Source organism: Euprymna scolopes, chromosome 8 (genome assembly GCF_053919585.1).
Source record: "Euprymna scolopes isolate OS-2025 chromosome 8, ASM5391958v1, whole genome shotgun sequence".
NCBI lineage: Eukaryota > Metazoa > Mollusca > Cephalopoda > Sepiida > Sepiolidae > Euprymna > Euprymna scolopes.
In genome coordinates, this window is record NC_136489.1 from 88,463,342 (window position 1) to 88,480,187 (window position 16,846).

At 32.6% G+C, this 16,846-nt stretch overlaps 1 protein-coding gene across 1 annotated transcript in view; it reads right to left on the reverse strand.

Annotated features, from left to right (window-relative positions):
• The window catches only part of LOC145283629 (FRAS1-related extracellular matrix protein 2-like), an 855,643-nt gene that overhangs the window by 360,988 nt on the left and 477,809 nt on the right, over positions 1-16,846 (reverse strand). The window contains exon 3 of the mRNA XM_080132581.1: positions 13,913-14,002. Coding sequence (XP_079988707.1) covers positions 13,913-14,002 — 90 coding nt within the window. The remainder of the gene's footprint in view (positions 1-13,912; positions 14,003-16,846) is intronic.

A 16,846-nucleotide genomic window follows, 5' to 3' on the forward strand; every position in this document is an offset into this window, starting at 1 on the left:
TAATAATAATAATAATAATAATAATAATAAATACATATCTCTCTCTCTCTCTCTCTCTCTATATATATATATATAAGTAAATGCTAAAAATCGATACATAAATATTATATCTCCTTATGAAATTTCAATTGGGTGCATGAATGATTATATATATATATATATATATATATATATGAGAGAGAGAGAGAGAGAGAGAGAGAGAGAGAGAGAGAGAGAGATGGGGGATTAAGTGTTCAATTGTAAAACGCGATAAAGACATTTTTTTTTAAATTGCGAAGACATCAATGCAAAATTTCAACATTTCATCAAACTTAAAAATAATATTTTAATTAATTTAAAATTGCATAACAAAAGCATAATGCGTAATTTTACTTTCAGTTAGAATCGGGTTCAATCGAAGATTAGATTTAGTACGATCATACCTTTGTTATGCAATTTCTTACTTTAAGGAAATTAGATTTATCGTGTTTTGTATTCGAACTCTTCATACATATATATATATATATATATATATATATATATATATATATATATATATATATGTGTGTGTGTGTGTGTGTGTGTGTGTGTGTCTATGTAAATCAATAGGTATAGAGATATGTTTTACAAGGACAATTGAATTAAAACCAAAGCATATTATCGAAATGCTTCGTTGCCAAAAAAAAGAAGAAAATCAAAACACACGCATACGCACGCACGCACACACGCATGAACACACACACACACACACACACACACACACACACACACACACACAGAGAAAGCTAAAACAAAAGCGGTTCTATTCAATTGCAATTTTAATTCGTAGAGAAAAAAATACTAAAATGCGAATTCGTTTAAGAAGCGAACTGCATGTCCGGGCGAAAGAAATCGATTAACCATTACGGAAACTAAAAACAAAGAAGGCATTTTAAATGTTAGAATCAGAGAAGGAATAAACATTTAAAGAGGATGTAGAAAATCCAACAAATGTTGAATAGCTGAAGAGGGGAATAATTATCACGCTTAATTTCACGAGGAAAACAACATTTGATTGCATTAGCAACAAATATATCCGTTTTTTTTTTCATGTATTTACAAACATCACTATGCGAGGTCCTGTGCTTTAGTCGTTTTGGAAGACGTAAGTACTAAGTATCATTGTCATATGTCTGTCACATTAAAGTTTCAAATAGAATTTTCTTTGATTTACCATTCATACGTTTTTAATGTCATTTCACATAGTGAAACGTCACACCAAATTAACGTAATTTAATTTTACTATATCACACATTCGTTTAAGAAGATTTGGCCATCCGTGGGTCTGTAAAGTTCCAGTGTGCAATAGCGTGTTGTCAGTCTGCCAGGTTTAACATAAAAATAGCATTTATAATTGCAACAAAGAGTCTCTGTCGATCGACTGATTCGCTAGTGTCTCTTTCCCTCTCTCCACATACACATACTCTCTCTCTCTCTCTCTATATATATATATATATTAAATGCATTCACAAGTGATAGCTAATGAATGTAACGAGGTTATTAAGAGTGCTCAATAAAAGAGCAATATATATTTTTATTAATATCAACAAATTGACATGGTCGTGACCCTGGACATGCTAATGTTTTGGACAAATGGTCGGTTAAAATAGAAATCCTCGTCACGTGCTTAATAAACGGTTGCTTTCCACAGAATAAGCTAGGCATCATATATATATATATATATATATATATATATATATATATATATATATATGATATATATATATATATATATATAATGTTCTATGAAAAACCTTGAATACTGTTAACAAACATTTACAAATTTATAAAAAAATCATTTTTTTTTTTAAATTTTATTAAGATCATACAAATTTTTAAGCTTAGCTCTAAGATTGTTCACAGTTTATGATGTATTTACCTTTTCTTGGTAAGACTATCCTCAGTGCTCATGTAAACTATAAATAAAACGGCAGCTGTCTACAGGGAAATTATATTGTATTCCACATTCATTTTATAATTTTTTTTTACTATAAAAGTGTTTTTCTTCCCAATTGTTTTATTTACATCCGCGCACTTACATCGCAGCACATTTTAGCATGTGCTTTGCCATGAGTACTTGTATCCTGCTCCATTGCAATACACTTTTCATATTATTAGTGGTAAACCGAAACAAATGTATGCTCTGAATGAAAATAATGGAAAATATAAATGATATTTGATGAATCTGTAAGAGTTTCTTATCTCCATTCAATGTGATTCAGAGAATATAAACTATTTAAAGTTGTAGTCCACCAGTATTGAACTATTGGAATTTTTTAAACTTGATAACTCTTAAAAAATAATTAGAAAAATATTTTATAGTCTTACGTTGAAAAATACTTTTGCCAATAAGTCATTAAATCTCACGCAATCGCTGAATAAATTTGCCTTTTCGAACTCACAATTGTCCTACATTTTCAGAAATCATTTACCAGGAAACATTGTTTCGGGAATTAAAACAAAACAAAACAAAACAGTATCTTAAATCATGGCCCCCCAGCAATGTTGATGAAACAGCACCGCCCTTAAACAAAAGAACAAAAAATGTTTCAGATATTATATATATATATGTGTGTGTGTTTGTGTGTGTGTGTTTGTGTGTGTGTGTGTGTGTGCTTTTGTGTAAGCACACACAGATATACAAAAAGGCCAGTTGTTATTCTGGCGCAAACATAGGTTCAATATAGCATTGTAAGGCCATGAAATACAATGTATACCATCGTCGGCGCCTTCGTTTCACAAAATAAAATATTTGTTTGTACAGGATTTTTTTTTTCAATTCTTTTTCAGTAAGGGACACTATAAATAAAGTATAGATTATATCATTTCGAGTTTCCTATTCTCACTCATCCTAACAAATCTGCAACGATTGACTCAAACTGAAGGCCACGGCTTTTTTTGTTTTCTTTTACCTACTGATATTACTATCAAGATAGACGAGGACGAAAAAGCAACGCAAGCGCAACATTTGTTTCAGGTTGTTAACTATTTTGTGAAAGCTCGACATTCCACGGCTTAAATCGTATCTTAAGTGGCTTAGACGACGCTGATATACTGATTAGTCTGTGACAGAATAACCCAAACGAAATCCCCCAAGCATTTATCAGGTCAAAGACCACGCCCAAATTCTTGACTTCTTCTTTGCAGAAACACGACAGCCCGGGAGGCCAACCTTTGGCAGTCTGATTCCATCACCTGTCTTATTTATTTAACGAAAAAAAAAAAAAACACAAAAAAAACAACAAAAAACAAACAAAAAAAAAACTGGTTGCCTTAACGAATGTACACAGCATTTCAACTTTGATCATGGATCATTCAAACACTACCGTGTTTGAATATATGGTTGAGTGGCGGTTTTAGTCGTTTAGAACTGTTTTAAAGCTTCACCGCTAACTTATTTTTCGATCAAATTTAAAAAAATTATTACAAGATATAGATCACCTTCTCAGCTTTATTGTGAAAAAAAAAAATTCAATTTTTTTTCTATAAAACAAAAGTTATGATGAATTTACTTGTGTTCAAAATCGTAAAAAACGTAAGGAGGTGAGCGACGTTTTTTATGACTGGTTCTATAGCAAATACTTCAGCGACTAGTGTTGCTACCAATTCACCGAGAAGTAACAAGTGAAACAGACAGAAAGATAGAATAAAGGTAGATAATTGAGGGATTTTATTGAAAGCAGACGAGTGCCGTATATTTAACGAGGTTATTAAGAGTGCTCAATAAAAGAGCAATATATATTTTTTATTAATATCAACAAATTGACATGGTCGTGACCCTGGACATGCTAATGTTTTGGACAAATGGTCGGTTATATACATTTTAATCTTGTTTGTAGAGTAAAACCAATAATAATAGGAAATTAAGTTTTAAATAAAAACAATGTTATGTTTATGGGGGCAAAAAATAAGACTGAAATTAAACAAAGAACAAGTGAATTTACTGAAAGCCAGGAAAAATCATGGATTACAATAGAAAAATGCAAGCATGAAAAGTAATATGGTTAAGCTTAAACATGGAAAAATAAAGGACTAGTTGATAAAACTGGAAAAGAAAAAAGATATTCTAGTAAAAAATAGAATAAATGTATAACTTAAAATATTGAAGAATTAAGATTTAAAAAAAATTCAATTTATAACATTATATAATCAATTCTTAATGTTGCAATATTTTAAGTTATAAATTTATATTTTTTATAAGAATATCTTGTCCTTTTCTTTTCCATATTTAAACTCAATCATATTACTTTTCATACTGGCACTTTTCTAGTGTATATACACACACACTTGTATACGTATGTGTGCGTGTGATAAGATTTGTTGGTAAATGCATATAGATATGTGTATATGTGTGTTTATATATAAACTCTGTATTAAAAATCTATTTTAGTCTCAGAAAAGATTAATCGACAGATATATAATACATACATATATATATATATATATATATATATATATATTTATGCATATATGTGTGTGCGTGCGTGTGTGTGTGTATGGGTGTGTATGTGTGTGAGAGAGAGAGAGAGAGAGAGAGAGAGAGAGAGTGATGGGACAATTCTAAAGTTTTTTCCTGATTACGATACAATTACCGAGTTTATTTTAAATTCTGGACTCCGATTCAAGAACCGATTCCGATTCCTCTAACATTTAGCCATACAATTGCTTTTTTTATTACCGTAAAAGCCATGTAGAACGTAAAAATACACTTCTATGGATTAGTTATACATTTTAATCTTGTTTGTAGAGTAAAACCAATAGTAAAAAGCCATTGGTAGAACGTAAAAATACACTTCTATGGATTAGTTATACATTTTAATCTTGTTTGTAGAGTAAAACCAATAGTAAGCGGAAATTGAATTTTAAATAGAAACACATCAAATAATAAACAATTGCAAGAATCGGGTTTGTCATAAAAAATTAGGCGAACTTTTCTCCGATTCCGGTATCGAATCCGATACTTTAAAAAGTTCCGATGTTCTCCATTCCCGATTCCGATTTATATATATATATATATATAACTAATACTACTACCATTACTACTAATATAAACAAGCAGCTCGAGCACTGTGAAAGCGGTGGTCGAGTGTTTATTTAAATGGACATTTATTGAGTTCATTTGCGAGCAACGATCCTATCGGCCGATACGTAGAACTGCCGACTATCAACGCGATGGTTGTAGGTTCTATCCTCGGTTAAGGAAAGGTGCTAGTCTAGCCGCACCTATGAGTTGTGATACAATGAAACATCACTGTATGTGAATGACTATATATATATATATATATATGCTTTATGGAATATATCTATATATATATCGAATAAATTTTAAGCCGTAAGAATATTCATTTTGCCTATATGAAGCTGTTCGTGTTTATTAAAAACTGCAATAGTAAGCATTGAGACAGAACGCGTTATTCAATAAATGTTTCCCTTTGTGAAAGTCGTTGGTACTTATAAAGTGAAATATATATATAGTTGGTACTTATGAAGACGACAATCCCATTTTCTATGCATGCTTCGTCGAAAATAAGAGTTTTCTTTCTTCGAGTATAGAGTTGTACAAACGGTTCGAACAGATTCATACATTGAAGAAATGTCAGCGTGGAATCAAAAGTCAAAGTCATTACGACCTTACCTATAAAAATAACTTATCATATTAGCATGCAGAGGTTAGGGTAAAAGGCAATCCGTCTGGAAGGTATACTCTGATAAAAAACAACAAAAAAAAACGGATTGAAAGAGTCTGTTGGCCATGTAAGGCAATATTATGTTGATGGCCTCACAAACAGAAACACCAGTCTCCAATTTATCATTTGCCAGCATGGAAGTAGTTAGGCTCAGAAATCTGTCATACAACTGTTTGTGCCAGTGCGGAATCTTATCTAAACAGAGATAGCGAAACATAAAATGCATATATTCAAGGTATATATATATATATATATATATATATAAATATATATATATATATATATATATATATATATATATATATATATATATATGATAGCTTCCTTCAGTCTTGGCAGACGATGGATACCCACTGTAAGGGTGCCTGCACTTGGAATTTTTGTGGCAAGAGTTGCGCAATCTCCGCCCACACCACTTCTGAGTCGATGTTGTAAAAGACCACTTGCACGCAGAACTTAAGGACGACCGGAAATAATGCCGAGATAAGGGGAGAGCACATATAGTGCGTAGAATTCCCAAATAGTCACCAAGTTCAACGTTTCTCAATTTCAGAACGTTATCATGCCGTATATATATATATATATATATATATATATATATATATATATATAGTCATCTACATACAGTACTGTTTCGCTGTTTCACAGCTCATCAGTGCGGCTAGACAGGCAACTGCCTCAAGCCAGGATCGAAATCCGACTGCCCAAATGACAGTCAAGGCTTCTCACCATTACACTATACGACTGATGCTGAGTGGGTAATGAATTAACGATGTTTTGACATTCTCCAAATATATATATACGCATACACATGCATCTATAATTGTATCTTTAATAGCAGATGTTAATAAATGATTGGCAAATTCTATTTATTTCCAAGTATATGATTTATTTATTTGTTTTTCAAAGGAGTCTCCACTCATCAAGGTCCGGAGGACACTCGAAGATAAGGGTTAATGAGTGTAAGCTGGTCAGATAGACAACAACTCATTGATTGTTTTTGGTGGAAATTGGGTAGAATTTGACTCTACGCAAACATAAGCCCAGCAGCTTTGTGATAGATTTGAAGCAGAAAAACGTTTCAATTACAAAGGATCACTTGTTAGAGGTGATATTCCAGGGCGTCACTATTAGCGGAGATGTAGCCATCTCTCCGCTAATTAATTGAATAAATCGCACATAATGAATGTTACTCCATCGTAAAGACGTGTGGGTTCGCCAATTACGGATTCATTTCCAGTTAATAAATATGTTAAATTATTGCTATATGCAATTTATGCAATTGAAATCATAAAACAATGCAGGTACATTAATAAATGTGCGTCTAGCAAGAAATTTGATAACGAATTTGATTTATAGGAAAAATATTGTATCAAGTATTTGCATTCGTTTATAAAAAGACTTAAGAATTTTTAATATGATTTCCGTATTAGTTACTTAAAAAACAAGACTATAGAAATCTATAATCCTACTCAACACGTTGTAGTCTCAGTCGCAAAGTAGACAAAGAATAGCAAAGAACTCTAACTCGCTTTTCACGTTGTAACACCGACATTGATTTCATCATTTCACCGCCATGCGTAACTTCTCGTTACGACTGTGACGTCACCCACGTGACCATCTTCTCTAACGTGCTCTTTCTCCTTTATATAATCTTTCTTTACCGGTGACGTCATTTCGCATGCATTTGCATACGCGCGTCCGCGCGCTGTTATAAATCATCTACAGATGAACTGATGCCTTCTTTCTCTCTCAACTATAAAAATGTAAAAAAAAAACAAAAAAAAACGAAACAGCAAAACCTAGTGTGAGTAAGCTATGTCGGTTTCTTCCAAAAGAAGAAGTTTACAGGAAATATGAAATTTACATGCGGTCCCCAGCATCATGTTTATTCCGGTTACATAAAGCATTCTCAAATGGTCACCCATCTGGTACTAGCCAAGTTCCACGTCGATTAACTTCGGTAGCTTAACAAGAACCTGCGTTTAAACGCGATTATGCTACATTTTCTAGAAAGAATAAAATCTAAAGTTAACTGTGACTTAATGACGAACACAACAAGATATAGAGATGGGACCATCGCATCAAAATATTAATCCCCCCCCCAAAAAAAAAACAGGTCCTCATATTAGACTTTAACATAACAATATATATTGACGCTAACATATATCAATACATATTGATTTATTTGCATGTATTATTGAATATCGCTCTAATGCGTATTTCAGAAAAGGTCGCGTCCCTTCCGGGAGTCAGAGTATATTATTATTATCTTTTATTCTTTTGGTTTGGATAGATTCAAGAAGAGGATATGAAATCGAAAAGGTCTTCCACTTCTCATGTCTGTTGCAGCCATGATCTTATTATAGAAGTAATTTCAAAAAATGATATGAGATTTTTGGAAGGCAACCTCTTCACAAAGGTCAACTTTGAATAGTTTCATCCAAGCATTAATCTTTTTCTCCTGTTGTGTGGATCCCAACCATGCAACTCCCTCCCCCGAAAGGCTTTGTTCAGTTTATGAACATTGACCTTCAATAAGAAAAAAAGATAGCAAATGAATAATATATATATATACATACATATATATATGCATATATATATACATATATATATATGCATATATATACATACATATATATATATATACATACATATATATATATACATACATATACATATATACATACATATATATATACATACATATATATATATACATACATATACATATATACATACATATATATATACATACATATATATATACATACATATATATATACATACATATATATATACATACATATACATACATATATATATACATACATATACATACATATATATATACATACATATACATACATATACATACATATATATATATATATATATATATATATATATATTAAGGAGAAGAAACTATCGTTCTGCGTGTTTGAAGCTTGTCAAGCCTATATATTAATTCCACAATTCAATTCGCAGTTTCTACGGATCACAGCGTCGTTAGGATTTTCCTTGGAATGCATACATGAAAGATTCAGCCATTATTATCGCCATTTTTGGCCTGATCATTTTCATTGGCCCGTACAGATTTTATACGAATTCTTTCATGTATTTACGTCTTCATTTTTCGACAGGTCCTCCAGTGTGACATTCTCTGTCGCTTTGTCTCTCACAGTCCAATCTTCAATAGCCTTTATACGGCTACACACCCACATTCACTGGACGCATCTCATTTAAGATACGTCTAACCATCGGTCAATTTGTCTCGCTTAATTTTGAAATCAATTTTTCGGTCAATTTGTCTCGCTTAAGTTTGAAATAAATTTTTCGGTCAATTTGTCTTGCTTAAGTTTGAAATCACATTCTCATAACCAGGCACATAGTTTGCATGGATACATCTTCACTTAGATGCGTCCAAGTATATTTATATTTAATAAAGGACACTGTTTATCTGTCACGCTTAAATGTGAAACAGTATTTTAAGTAGCTTGTTATGTTTTAGTATAAAATAGAACTCTCCTGGATTTTTCACACTTTATTTTGAAATAATATTTAATAAATTAAATGCGTGCTGCATATTTTAGTCACGTCTATATAAGAGATTATATCAGTTTGTCTATTTTTTATAACACTAGTAACACAGCCCAGTTAAAATTAAGTAGGCTTCCACAGTAATTCTAACTCCAACTTTAGCATATTTCTTTCCTTCTGGATCCCTACAATAATTTGTAGGAAAATGATGTCATATCCAGAAGATTTCAATGAATGATTACAAAGTTTTTACAAATTATTATATAAATACACTGTTCATTGTAATGTACTCATAATTACATAAAAAATTATTAAAAAAAAACAGCCCCATAACAAAAACTGATCTAGTTGACTTTTTAATAATATTTTAATTACTAAACTTTATATATTATGCATCTAGGACAACGCCGATCAAGATAATTTTTGGATGTTTGTTTTGTGTTTTTTAAATTTGAGCTAGATATACAAACACACATATAGACAACTACCATTTATATATATATATATATATATATATATATATATTAAAAAAAAAAAAATTTTTTATTCAATTTTCATCCCAAACAAGGCACAGTGCCACTTTGAAGCAGGGGGCTACTATCAGGGACTTAATAAGCAGGGTCATTATGAAGGGAGATGAGTAGAAAGATGTTTGTTCACATAACACTTGAACTTCTGCATATCAGTACAGTTGGAAAAGCAGAATCCCGGAACGGAGTTCCAAAGACCTGCAGTTCTGGGGAAGAAACTATTGGAGTAAAAGGCTTTCTTGCACCTAGGGATCTCTACTGTAAAGGGATGAGACTTAGTAGCCTGTCGGGTTTGTCGGGGGTGTATATTAGATTCCCGTTGGTATGTCACCCTTCAATTTGAAATAGCATCTTCATCCGTTTGACATGATTTTATTTAACATAACATACACGGTGATGCATCATGTTTAAGTTTGAATAGTATTTTTAGTGCTAAACACGCTGATTGGATAGACTTATCTTAAGAATACACGTATTTTTGTGTTTTATTTTAAAACAATTTTTTGTTTGTTTTAGTTTAATTGTTTATCCGATCATCACACTCCAGGAATTCGTCTAACCGGCATTTTCGCAATGCACCCGATCGCATCCGTAAACATTAAGTGACATTTCGAATTTCATTTAATAATGATCACCTTAGATATTGTTTTCGCTTGAACGAAAGAAAGGATTTCTCGCGCCAATTATCGGCTCAATTAATGGAGCGCCAAGAGCCGGGCAAAAAATGTGGCCGTAGGCGGGCTATTAATAGGACGTTGGAATTGTCAAATTTGTGTTGTATACCGCATGGGAAGATAACAACACTATGGCCGGCAGGCAAGTGATTATCATTCGATGCATCACAATTATTAGGTCAAGTGGAAAAATGGGACAAGAAGCACAAATGTCATGTGCGATCAGCTTTGATGAATGCATTGACAATGATGGCTGTGGGGGAAGAGGCACCATTGTCTCTCGACAAGCTTTCTATGGTTCACTGAAACAACATCTATCTATCTATCTATCTACATTCAAACCGTGGCATTAGTTAATCTATCTAGGTCTGTTCCAATCTCCTTACCCAATTCTGTCTCACTATATATATATATATATATATATATATATATAGAGAGAGAGAGAGAGAGAGAGAGAGAGCTTATGTTTAGATGACATTTAACTTCTTGAAATAGTAATTACATATGAATAAATGACAAAGTTATCTTTTAGATAGCTCGATAATGCAATAATAGAGTTATAAACTTTTCCCTTAAAGATACCACCTTAAAAGTATTAATATTAGAAACACAAGTGTTTACTCATTTTGAAAATGTTGGTCTTTTATTGGAAACAACTTGCATAACAATTGTACGGAAGAGGTTCCCAATGAAGAATCAACATTATCAAAATGAGTAAATACCTGTGTGTCTATTCCCTTTTACATGATATCTGTAAGGAATATATATATATATATATATATATACAGTCTGATAATATCCTACAAAAATGAAACATTGATATCCTCCTATATCTTATTAGTCATATATATGTGTGTTCGCGTTATATATATATATATATATATATATATATATATATATATATATATATGAGAGAGAGAGAGTTATATAGAGTTATATATGTGTGGGTGCGTTCAAAATGCATATGATATATCTATATATATTATATAAATATGTGTGTGTGTTCAAAATGTACATTATATATATATATATATATATATATATATATATATATATATTAGCTTCACGGACCACTGTTTGGAGGTAATTTATTGACTGAACTTTAGATTGATGCAATGATTGATTATAATGTTTGTCAGCTCGAAATACCTTTTATTTTTCCTAGAACACATCTAATATATTTCTCTATATATTTTCATATTTGTGTTAACTTTTCTTTATCAATAATATTTTTAATATGATAGAAGATAGCATAACTTTGAAACTCTATGGATTAAGAATTTTTCATTATAATTTCTTGTTGATTGTGATGAATCAATAAATATTGTAATTGATTTAAGTTCATTTTTATCATCTATATATTTCTCATTTCTTATACACAACCACCCACTCACTCAAAAAAAAAAAATTTTTTTTTTTGATAAACATATCATTTATAGAAAAAAATTAAAAATAAATGGTCACAAATTTAATTAATACTTGATTTACATTCCCTTTTCTGTTTTTAATACTAAGACCCTACCAGGCATGGCATTGATCAGTTGACGAATATGATCTTGAGGATTTTCTTGCCATTTCTGATGCAATAAAAGTTCAGGCCTAGAAGATACTTTCTTTTGCGACGGTTCCGGTCTGATATGCCCCAAAGGTTTTCAATTGGATCCATATCATGGAACTGACTTGACCATGGAAGTTTATTAATCTGATTTTGGTTAACCAATGCTATTCCGCCCTAACAGAGTAACAAGGAGCTCAAGTCTTTTTATAATAAAGAGTTGACTTGGTTCATTTTATCACTTGAGAATATTGGTAGGCGCCTTTCATATAATATTGAATCATATTTAGCAGAATTGATGTTTCCTTCGCACTCCACCAGGTTTGAGCGACCATCACTTCAAATTGCATCCCACACCATAAACGTCGTCTGCAGTCTTTTTAAGTCAAATTCTTGCTAGGGGAGCCTCTATGCCCATACATTTCCACTGTCGGGAAATGTAAATCATGACTCATCAGAGATAATGACTTTGTTTCAAAAGGTCATATGGCTCTTCACCATCTCACGAGCCCAAACTTTTCTGAGCTTGATATTGGTGGGATTAAGAAGAGGTTTCCTTCTCGTAGCTTTACTATAGTAGAATAGCTTGTAAAGATACTTGACAACTGTTCTTGCACTGATACCAGCTTGTGTTGCTATGTCAAAGGCTTTGCATCGATAATCCTCTTTAACATTTTTTTTACAAGAGTCAAGGTTTTATCAGAGGACCTGGGGCGAACTGGATGCGGTTTTGTGTACAATTTGTCATCTCTTGTGAACTGTATGATCACTCTATTAACATTAGAACAGAGTATGGAAAGATTTCTTGCTAATTTGCGTTTACTAAGACCGCCTTCACGTTGACCCACGATTATCAACTTCGGTAAAATGTAGTCAAAAGTGGTAAGTGACTAGCAACTGAGTATAGAGCCCTGGGATTTATGCGTTCACTACGTTAAGCTATACTAATGAGTATTAATCGACGTTGCAACCGCCTATGGAATACTATATATTATATAATACCGTATAACGATGTACTCAATAATATTATAAGTATATAAATACACGATTGGAATACTTTGTGATTATTTATTTCACACACACACACACACACACAAACACACACACACACATGAACTATAGATTCTATCTCTTCTATCTATGTATCAACATATAAATCGATCTAATGTTGTTTATATGTTTGTATGCGTATATGTTTTTGCTGTCATCTTTTTCACTCTTCTCTCTTTTCATACATTTATTTTATACCAAATCTGGATTAAACAACATACGTTTCTATCATAGCCTTTTTTATATTTAATATCACAAAACATATTTGCTTCAGTTTTAATATTTATTTTTCGATTTACTTAAGTTTGCAGAAGGAATAATTTTAAATTTTATAATTATTCGTAATTTGCAATTAACTCACCAAATGTCCCATCTTTTAATTATCCATTATTAGCATTGCAATAATTGGCAATATGAGCTGTGCACGAATTATTTCATATATAGAAACTACGTTAATTTTTTATAGTTTCCATATATGAAATAATTTGTTTATACATTTTACTGTCAAATATTGAAATATCTCAGCATGAGTTTAACTCTACCAGCACCTCTCCATTACTATCATTCGAGTTAATACTTCGCATCCTATCCTGGGTTTATCAAACCAACAAGACATTCGATGAAACTCCTTGTTCCAAATATAAGTCTTCAAAATTTTACAGCTGGGAAAGATTTTCCTTATATTTTTTATTTATATTTAAGACCCATATTTTGTCAAATATTGAATGATGTATTTATTGAAGAAATTGTTTGATTCTGCTAATTAAAAAAACATAAGTTTTAAAAATAAATTTTACATCAGAAAGTAAAAATATTCATGCGTAAACAAAAGGAAAGTACAAAAATATAGTTGCTTACCTTTATCAACAATTTTGAAGAAAAAACTGTCGCTTGTAGCGTTCGCATCGTGGTTCAAAATGTAACGAATGTGCCCTTCATTAATGTCGGCTGAAATAAAAGAAACGTAAAAATTAAAATCGAATCTCAATCGGTGGAATAAAAGGTTTGATTTACAAGAATGCATAGCGATTAAATGGTTGTATTCGTGATCGATAACTATGCCATACAACATCACGGGAAACAATCTCAATTTTGACTGCAATTAAAAGTAATCAACAGAGTGATTGTAAAATCATTGGCATAATTAACTTTGCTGTCTATTTCTTTCTGCACATGGTCTTTGGTTTGTGCTGATTATATGTACCTACCTATATTTTCGTTTGTGTTTTGGGCTTAAATCAGATTATTAAGTTAGACCCCTGTCCAAGGAACCTATATCTAAAATTTCAAGTGTTTACACCCAAAATTGGCAGAGAAGTTTGGTAGAATTCTCAAAGGTCAAATCGTTGAACTTTGACCCCTTAACAGCCAAATTTCTGGCCGAAACGGATTACAAAGATGTTCCCAAATCTCAGTAACCTGCATATCAAATTTCGAGTCTGTAGACTGAAAATTGAGAGAGTTATTGCGTAGGGAAATGTAGACAGGCACACAGACACGTTCACTTTTATAGATATATAGATATATTAGTAATGCTGTCATTTCGTACATGGTAATCCAATATTATATGTAATAAAATGTATGCGTATTTTACGACCGAGTAACGCTTGCCAGCCTGCTAGTAACCAATAAAAGCTTGAAGTAACATAGGCCGAACCATAGTAAAATATGAATATTAACGTTGTTTTCGACGCTACTACAACAAAAGACAATGTAAAAGATTCCCATTATTCGTCCTTTATATAATTCCTGTTTCGTGTTTCCTAAGGGACTATTCTGCATCCCTGTTCACTTAAATGTAATAATAACCTCCAATGTCTGACGTTAGATCTGAGACTAATTGGATCTTGGTGAGAGTCTGCGTTCAAAACAGTCGGCTCCTCTCTCAAGCGTTCACAAAATGGCCGACAGTCAGAAAACCGTCGGTACGAAACGACGCCACAGTCGATAGTTGCTTGCGCCGCCTTTCCCGCAGCAAACACTCGAATGTCTTCAGGTGTAACACGCGAGGCGTCTGTGAAACCAGCGGGATCAATGTTTAAAGAACAGGTACCGCTAAAAAGAACGCATAAAACAGTATTCCTAAATCGATATCTATCTATCCAAAGAAAGAAAGAAAGAGAGAGAGAGAGAGAGAGAGAGGGGGGGCGGTAAGCGATGAAAGCATATGTATAGATGAAAGCGTATCTTGTGTATAGAAGATATTGAAGAATTACTTCAAGTAAATATCTTAAAAAAAAAAAAAAATGTCGGTTCCCGCCAGTATATCTTTTGAGCATTGAGCCAAGTCACTCAAACATGTTTTGGTGAGGCTATATCAGTTCCCTAGTTGTAAGTAATACCCAGATCCAATGATAATGGCCAGGGGCTTATGCACTCAAAATCTATAATGCATCCGTGTGGATATTTCGTAATATAACACAATCCTAAAACTGAGGAATATTTTTACCTGTTATTTTGTGTGATTACCATATATAAGAAAAATATTATAGAAAGCAACGTTGATTAACCCAGCTTTAGTAAAACAATGAGTTACTAGTTTGATTATCATCATTGTCATGGATGTGAAGGTGGCTAAATATTTAATGACACCGACTGACAAAATGGGTGTGCCAAGTTTGAATCAATTTTGTGCCACAAAAACACTTTTACCTAGAGATGATGACAAAATTCATGTTTTCCTTCCCATAAAGTACCCGGTATCTTTTTAGAAAGACTTCTAACTCGAAAGATATCGAGGAAAAGAATACCAACAATAATCATCAAACTCATTCGAAATGAACAAATAACAATAATCGTCATCACCATGGTAGTGTCACGGATCGTTAGGATACTCCCAGGCTACTTCATCCTATCCTCCAACACATAGTTACATTGTGAGTTTTCTGCTAATTGCTTGGTGAAGAAGATTCTCTGCGGCATCCTCACCGCGCCGCATCCCTGTTTTTGATATGCACAAAAATATGGCTGATTATAACATCTAACGTCGAGCAAACGTAGTCTTTCTTCCTCGCTGTGTCGTCACCTCGCACGCGGCTGGTTTATTTGCATACGTTGACTGACGTACAACTGCTGCCATACGCGCGTCCGCGCTGTTACAGGGGGTTAAAGAGAAAAATAGTCAATTATGTTCTTTTACAGATTAATTCAGCTAGTATTCAAATATACATGCTGTGGCCATTGATATATTCATATATTTTGTGTGTACTTGCTTGTAAATAAATAATCTATAGGGATTATTACATAAATCAATAAGATAGGAATAAACATCATAATGTATTTTAAAGGATTTCTGTTTCAGTCTAGATTAAGGCCGTTCAAAACAGGAACATAAAGCGATTATTCAGAGTGACACATTTTTTTTTAATACGGACAGAAGATTGAAATTATTATTTTATATCGATTATTGACATAACAAAGAGCACACAAACACGTCCATAGACATTCGATCAACATATAAAAAGGTGCTATTCGACGATTTAAGGAGAGTAGAATACGAATCGTGAATTTACTTTCGACGGGTTCGTAACTCTTCCTTACGCCCATTTTTTCTTTAGTTTTCACATTCCACGGACGAGGTTTCTGACAAACGCGTAATAATTGTTCTTGCCAAGTATGTTCTTATGAGTAGGTGGGCGCCGGGATTATTTTTTGGCCATAATGAGCGGTGACTCATTGGTGTGTGCGTGTGTGTGTGTGATCCACCTACAGTACTGTTTCGTTGTATCACAACTCATCAATGCGGCTAGACACACACCTTTCCCCAGCCGTGGATCGAATTTAAAACCGTCG